This window comes from Crocodylus porosus, unplaced genomic scaffold (genome assembly GCF_001723895.1).
Source record: "Crocodylus porosus isolate Cpor-Errol unplaced genomic scaffold, CroPor_comp1, whole genome shotgun sequence".
NCBI classification, from domain to species: Eukaryota; Metazoa; Chordata; order Crocodylia; family Crocodylidae; genus Crocodylus; species Crocodylus porosus.
In genome coordinates, this window is record NW_017728906.1 from 124,579,855 (window position 1) to 124,588,096 (window position 8,242).

An 8,242-nucleotide genomic window follows, 5' to 3' on the forward strand; every position below is an offset into this window, starting at 1 on the left:
GGAAAACTTAGGTTAGATATTAGGAAAAAACTTTCTCATGAGTGTAGTAAAGTACTGGAATGGGTTACCATAGAGGTTGTAGAATCTCCATCGTTGGAAGTTTTTATGACCTGGCTAGACAGAGTCTTGGCTGGGATGACCTGGCTGGGAGAGATGGTCCTGTTTTGAGCAGGGAGTTGGACTAGATGACCTCGGGAGGTCCCTTCCAATCTTAATTTTTTATGATTCTCTAAAAGCTGCTGTACATCAGATGTTCTATGGTAACCTATTTTAATATAGGCATTTGTCCATACCAGTATATTGTTTTATTTTTTTTATGTAGTCCATCCTGTACAACATCTTACCAGATTTTACTTTTCCAAAAATAAGCCTAATAAGTGTCCAGAAACTACTATAAAACTATCCTTTAGATTGTCATTAATATTCTATCAATTGCCAACTTTGATTTAAAAAAACAAATCCCTGTGGAACCTTTCTTTGAGTTGCCTCTCTGCTTGTGTGTTCTAATTCTTTATAGATAAGGCTAACCGCCTCACAAGCAGGTCCAGGGAGGTGATCCTTCCCCTCTACGCGGCACTGGTCAGGCCACACTTAGAGTGCTGCATCCAATTCTGGGTGCTGCATTTAAGAGAGATGTGGCTAGCATTGAGAGGGTCCAGAGGAGGTCCACTTGCATGGTTAAGGGGCAGCAGGGCAGGCCCTATAAAGAGAGGCTAAAGGGTCTGAACCTATTCACCCTACACAAGAGAAGGCTGAGAGGGGATCTGGTGGCCGTTTACAAACTCACCAGGGGGGATCAGCGAAAATTGGGGGAGGGCTCTGTTCCCTTGGGCACCACCGGGGATTACTAGGAATAATGGCCACAAATTGTTTGAGAGAAGGTTCAGGCTGGACATCAGGAAGGCTTAGTTTATGGTTAGGGCTGCCAGGCTCTGGAATGGACTCCCAAGGGAGATGGTGCTCTCTCCTATCTTACGGGTCTTCAAGAGGAGGCTAGTTAGATATCCGGCTGGGATGTTATGACCCCAGCACTTGTTCCTGCCTGGGGCAGGGGGTCAGACCTGATGATCTGTTTAGGACCCTTCTGACCCTAAGCACTGTGAGAACATATAGTTTCATATCTACTTCCTCCTCTCGGGGTTAGATGCTGTCTTGATTTTTGTCTGAACATCTAGGGCATATTCCCTGCCTCTCTAATCCTATCTTTTTATACTCTTTCCTTTTCCATCATGATGATTTTTCTTATAAAACAATTCAGTTTTATTTTCTGAGTCTTCCAATATCTGTTTATAATGTTCTTCCTGAAACTAAGTCAGTGTATCCTTTTTCTATCCACATAGTCTATTAAGGTGAATATAGTTAATACTTTTTTCTCTTGCTGTTTTATTGAGCAGGTTTTCTTACAGTACTTTCAGGGAGTATTATTTAAGCAAGTGACATTGGACGTACTGGTAAAAAGAGATTAAAAAATGCTTTTTGCTGTCTGCTGTGTGTATGGCTTGTTTTTTAAAGAGAATCTTTTTTACAGGTATACTAAAACATTTCAATGCTTTTGGATAACCATTGCAATATACACAATTTAATTCAAAATTTCCTATGTTGAACATTTAAAATGAAGCTTTCAAAAGAAGGTTTTGGTCCATGCTAATTTTTTTTGTTTGTTTTTTTTTGTTTTTTTTGCACCTAAACAGCATTATCAGGGTTTACATTGAATTTGGAAGTTATACCTGGGTAATATCCATTATTATACTTGGCAAGTCTCTTTCCACCTTAAGTCTGCCTCTATATTTTCCAGGTTTCTTTCTCTGGCTGTTCTGTTAAGTTCCTGTAGCCAGTCAGTGTTACAGCTGCAGGGTGCTCGATCTCACTGTCAAACAATGTCTGCTCCTATGCTGCACATATTTATAATGGAAATAGCAGTAGCCTGTGACACTTCCACTGCCGTGTTAAACCTCTTGGAAACCCAAGTCTCAGGTGCATTACTTGGGCATCTTTTCAAGGCATCCAGACCATCTTGTTTCCAAGCTCATATGTTCATAGCCTGTTTGGCTTCGGTGGTGCTTATTTTCCTTGTCAGTGAAACTAAACCGTTTGCTACTAGTGTATCCTCAACTGTTGGTGCAGAAATTGTTAGGAAAATCTTAAACTTTTATGATGTTTTGTAGATTTCTGTGGAGAACTTGCAGTTTGTTCAAATGGTCTAGAAGGTTCACTTCTGCTCTGCCTTCTGCTTGACTTCATACTAACATGGTTAACTCTTTATAAATAGGCTAAGTAGCAATCATGTTAAGTGGCTATTTAATTATTTCTAGTCTAGGTAATTAAAATTGGGCAAAGATTTTAAATTTCTAGGTTCTGTATTGTAAAGAATATCTGCTATATACTTAAAGATCATACCTCTGATGCAAAATGCTATTAACACTTGATTTTTTTTTCCAGAAAAGGGTTTCTGTATGAGAGGAGACATGTGCCCTTTTGATCATGGCAGTGACCCAGTAGTTGTAGAAGATGTGAATCTTCCTGGCATTCTGCCTTTTCCAGCACAACCCCCTGTTGTTGAAGGACCACCTCCCCCTGGACTTCCTCCCCCACCACCAATTCTTAGTCCTCCACCTGTTAATCTTAGACCTCCAGTGCCACCCCCAGGCCCTTTACCACCCAGCCTTCCACCTGTTACAGGTAAAAATTAAAATTTAAAAAGATTTATGTGCAGAACTTTTCTAGATGCAAAATGCATTCATGTTATTTGGCCTACATAACAGACTAACAGGCAACATTTAATATGATCAGTTGATTAAAATAGATTTTAAAAAAGCTTCTTCCAAAATGCTTTGATTTCTCTAATATATGTATTTTTTATACTTGTAAATTGTTTATTTTAATTTCAGATTCATAGTTTTAATTGCTGCAGGTATTATCCCTGAAATAGCTTGTGTTGAAATCTCAAAGCAGCCAGATTTTGACAAGAGTTAGGGGAAGAGGTCTTAAAATCCACAAAATCCTCTGTGGAGCACTTGATTTGAACTTGTCAAAGTCTAAAAGAAACCCAAAGCACAGCAAATTAAATGTCTGAAAATATTGCATCTGCTATTATTTGTGACACCCAAGATAATAGAACAGGGAAAAGAAAGAAACTTTTCTTCAGTGAGTTTCCTTTTCCAGTTGCAAGTATGATATATTATGAAAGCTTCCAAAATGATTTCAGAAAATGGTTCTCCCTTGTTTTAGTGGGAATTGGGTGTCTAGACCTTCTAGGAAGCTTTGAAAATTTCACCTTTGACATGGTGGTTTTGTAACTTCCTGTCCTTCTTTCTCAGTGTGATGCAAACATAAATCACAATGGTCTGATAGAACCATTAAACAGTAATTAATACTTGAAACAACTTTAAACTCATTGTCTCAATTTCAAATTGATGGTATCATTTTGAACAAAAAATAGTATCAGTGTTCTGCTTTTCTTAAATGCTTGCTTTACCTTCTGCCACATCCAAAATGTGTATTTGTTGATAATTTAAACGTCAAGCTTAATTCACCTGATCTTCAGTGTCCTCTGTAATATTGTTATATTCTTGAGAATGTTGTGGTTTTTGACAAATTAAATTGTGGGTACTTGCAAACTGTAGAGTCTTTTTTGCTTTACTAAATTTGTAATATCTAATTTGTGTTTTATACAGTTTAATTAGGGATATTCAGTATGTAAATAAAGTAGTTGGTTGGCAATGAATATTTGGTCTTGTGTGTGAAAAGTGTTAAACTGTAACTTGTCTGTAAGTTGTATTTTAACGTAGTTTAAGGTGCCAGTGAGAACAGCTTTACATGAATCAACGAGTATCCTTCCTGTGAAGCATTTAATTAAGTATTTTTGAACACATGCTTCAAATGCAGTTCCTTGCCTGTGTAATTGGGGCCTTGGGTAGATTCATAGAAAAGGAGGCTGGAAGGGACATCAGTAGTTCATCTAGTCCAGTGCCCTTTTTAAGATTGGTTTGTCCCTGTCTAAACTATTACAGACAAGTGTTTGTTTAATGTGTTGTTTAAACACTTCCAAGGCTAGACATTTTGTAACCTCTCTGTCAGAGGTTGGCAGCCTGTGTGGCTCATGGGCTTGCAGACGGGCAGCATTCAGCAACAGAGGGCTCTGGTTGTGACCACTCTCCCTGTATGGCCTTAGGGACAAGCACTGGTTGCAAGCAGGTCATTCTGGTCTGCAAGCAGGAAAAGGTTGTCTACCTCTGCTCTAAGTAATCTGTTGTAGGAGCTTGAATCCATTGTCAAGGAGATAAAAAGGAAAATGAAATAGTGTCCTTTATGGTTTTGACAGGACCACCACCTCCGCTTCCACCTTTACAACCTGCTGGTATGGATGCTCCCCCAAACTCAGCAACAAGTTCTGTTCCTACTGTTGTTACAACTGGTATTCATCACCAGCCACCTCCTGCACCACCCTCTCTCTTTACAGCAGGTATTGATACTTTGTCCATGGTGTTCGCTAAATAGAATAATAGCGGTTAATATATAATAGCATGGTTCCTAGAACTTGTTATACGGTTGTACTGTTTCGGGCAGACAGTCTTTGCCTCTGAAGTTCAAAAAATTAAACTAGAAATGTCTGCTTTTAACTATGTTCTGATCTGAAAATTTGCATGCAAGTGCAAGAATCTTTTAACTCTGTTTTACTAAAACTCAGGTGACTTTTTTTCAGAGGGTGGTATTGCATGACTGATTATTATTTGTCAGAACCATAGGTAATGGCAGGCTCTCAGAACTAGGATTTTATAGCTGCAACTTACTTTTATTGTACAATTTCTTTTATTACCAGAAACATACGACACAGATGGATATAATCCTGAAGCTCCAAGTATAACAAACACTTCGAGGCCTATGTATAGGCACAGAGTTCATGCCCAACGGCCTAATTTGATAGGGCTTACATCAGGCGATATGGATCTGCCACCCAGAGGTATTATGAAAGTTGTCATTATTTTTGTTTTCTTTTGTTAACAGTAACTGTGGTAACTTTTTAAGGCTGCCCACTGCAGTTTTATTATACCCTTCTTTTCTGTGAAATGAGCAAAATAGGAATAAGAACAACGCTTGGTTGATGATCAGAGATCCTGGTTTTCTCTTGATTTTAAAAAAAACAAACTACTAAATTTTCTGACTTAAAAATAACCCAAAATCCACATTGTTCCATTATTAAAATGAAACATTTATATATATATATGTGTGTGTATGTATATTTCATTTTAATCATATATATAAAAATAAATAAATAAAAAACAAATTGGCTATTGAAATACATAGCAATTCGGTACAACATGATGCACAGAATTCTCCTATCCTGTAACAAAACTTAAGAAGGTAAACTGTTATGTGGCAGCAGGTACTGCCTACAGGCACAGGAAAACAGTCAAGTCTAGTAAGCCAAACAGCATGCAGAGGGAAGAGAATACAAGGATACAATCACAATATAGATCTATGATAGGCTATATGTGCATTCTACTAAGGAGCTTCCAGTTCAATTACTTTTCAGTAGAAGCTTTCCTCAGTAGCCAGCTCCTGACTAGCTATACATAATGTTGTGTCTAACTTCCGATTAGTTTGTGTTGTTCTGTTATGTTGTGTTATTTCATGATTGGACATAGACCTTTACAGAAATTATAGCTGGATGCCAGCGTTGTTTGCAGACCATCCAGGTTATCCAACTGGTGGTTAAATTGTGTGGCTAAATTGCTGCCCACAGAGCTTGTAGGCACAGCTGCCAGAGCTGCTATGTTCTCATGGCTTCAAAACACGGGGTAAATGCTGCTGGTGCTTGTCCCTTCATCCCCTTGCCCACAGCCAAATTTGATGGTTTTAGTAGCTGTTACTGACTAACATCAGCATCGGGGGAAAAGGGGGAGGGTGAGCAGTGGCAGTGTTTACCCTCTAGTTTCTGGAGCAGTGCAGTGCAGCAGCTCAAGCAGCTGCCCAGTTGCTGGAGGTACATACTGTAGCTCATGGAAACCCTGCCCCTGGACTTGACTCATTGAGCCAAATCAGGTAGCCGCTTCTTGTTAATCCCACTAAAAGTGGGCTAGGTCTATTCTGGTGGATAACTTTTGCTGTGCTTGCTCACTGACCAGAAATCTCTCTAATGAGACATTGAGCTCTTTATGTCCAAGGGCACAAGTCAGTCACTAAGTGAGATTAGGACGTCATTAGGCTTCTGATTGGCGAATTGGCTGAAATAGTGGATTAGCAGTTCCACTAGTTGGAATAAATGCAGTACTTAGTTCTTAATCTATGGAGCATAGCATCTTTTTCAGTATAAAGTTATTTCATACTTTTTAAAGAGCAAAAACATATTGGTGCAAAACTTAAAGAAAACCAGAGAATTAATATATTATCTCACATCTGTGTACAGAGAAGCCACCAAATAAGAGCAGTATGAGGATAGTGGTGGATTCTGAGTCCAGGAAGAGAACAATTGGTGCAGGGGATGGTGGAATTCCTACGAAGAAGACCTGGTTTGACAAGTGAGTGGTCATTAAAACTATGTAGTAATATCATTTGAATTTAAGGAAGTTCATGTTTGGGAAACTGAGCAAGCTAGTAGAAAATGTTCTTGGGTTTCTGAAATATCTCTATAAATGGTAGATCTAAGCCTTGGAGTTTGCTCCTTGTAGTCTAGAGTAAAATATTTAGGAGCTTTCCTTTCAAGAGTATAACTGGCTTCTTAATTGCTCAGAAGGAGAGGAAAAAACAAAGTCTGAGCTGCTAAAGTTGTTGCCCTTATTTATGTACATGTTTAACCGATTTGATATTGTTCTGATCTTAGTATTTGGCAAAACAGTAGAAACTTAATCATTCTATTTTTCTTATTCAGCTTTCCCCACATAACACTGTGCTCACATCGACTTCAATTTTTGTTTGACTAACTTGAAGTCCCATGAAAGAATTACGTGAAAATATTTTAAATAGGATTCAGACCTGCCTGTGAACTGCTTGGGATATCCTTTTTAAATTTTTTTTTACTAGAGGCGCTCTGAATTTCTCCTTTCAAATTTTATTGCAGGCAAAATTTCAACAGAACAAACAGTCCTGGATTTCAGAAGAAGGTACAGTTTGGAAATGAAAATACAAAGCTTGAATTGAGGAAAGTTCCTCCAGAACTTAATAATATCAGTAAACTTAACGAGCACTTCAGCAGATTTGGAAGCTTGGTAAATTTACAGGTAAGAGTCAAAAGAAATGTTCTGTGACAACACATTGATGATAAAGGTAAACTGCAAAGGGGGAAAACAGGGGTGGATTTTTTATGCTACTTTGCTTGATTACCTGAAAACATTTTCAGTTTATCTGCCTGTTTTTATTTATTTATTTTGTAACCATATCTATCCTATATTTAGTAATCCTCCTTGAAAGCACAGAGAACTAAAATGAAAGCTTTGTTTGTTTAAAAGACCAGAGTATTTTTCTTGAACAAATACTTCCCACAGCGGACTAGTCAGGTTTTTGAAATTTTAATAATTCAAAAACTTTTCAAACAAATCCAGTCAGATTCCTTTTCTGCTCTGTTTTCTGAGTTCTGGTTGTGTTGTCATAGCTTTTCCACCTTTCCACTGAGGCAGTCAACCTTAAGCCACTCTGAAATTCTAGCTTCTTACTGCCACCTTTTATGCAGCTAATATTACATCCCATACCTGAAAATACTGTGGCATTAGCAGACTATGTGATTTAACAAGATGAAAACTAAAGCATTTAAGATGAGTCATGCTCTTCCTGAAGATGTTTTTCTTTTGTTAGGCAATACAAGATGCATACATATATCACATATATGGAACTATGCATATAGTTCCACATTTCAGAGAGAGAGAGAGATACATATAGAGATAGAGAGAGCTGTATCTATTTGTAGATAGATGGATATCTTGGATTACCTAACAAATAAAGGAACAAAAAAGTCTTCAGGAAGAGCATCTTGTTAGGTGATCCAAGTTGTATATAAAAGGAAAAAAGTGTATATATTGGATCCACGCTCTTCCTGAAGACTTCTTTTCTTTCAGCGATAGATAGCTATCTAATGTAATATAATAATGGCCTTAGTCTGTCCATAATGCTCTGGGCCAACTGTGCATGTGCCACTGAGAGGGTGCACGCCTATTTGGCTGTGAGGGCCCGAAGTGTTATGGATAGAGGGAGCCACTGCTCCGTCTCCCACCTCCAACAATAGCCGGCAGAGAGGGGGAGGTGGCAGGGA

The 8,242-nt window shown here is 38.3% G+C and overlaps 1 protein-coding gene across 1 annotated transcript in view; it reads left to right on the plus strand.

Annotated features, from left to right (window-relative positions):
* RBM26 (RNA binding motif protein 26) overlaps positions 1-8,242 on the plus strand; it is a 97,074-nt gene that overhangs the window by 39,586 nt on the left and 49,246 nt on the right. Inside the window, exons 6-10 of the mRNA XM_019528502.1 lie at positions 2,440-2,679; positions 4,322-4,462; positions 4,820-4,960; positions 6,407-6,518; positions 7,058-7,217. Of these exons, the coding sequence (XP_019384047.1) occupies positions 2,440-2,679; positions 4,322-4,462; positions 4,820-4,960; positions 6,407-6,518; positions 7,058-7,217 (794 nt within the window). The remainder of the gene's footprint in view (positions 1-2,439; positions 2,680-4,321; positions 4,463-4,819; positions 4,961-6,406; positions 6,519-7,057; positions 7,218-8,242) is intronic.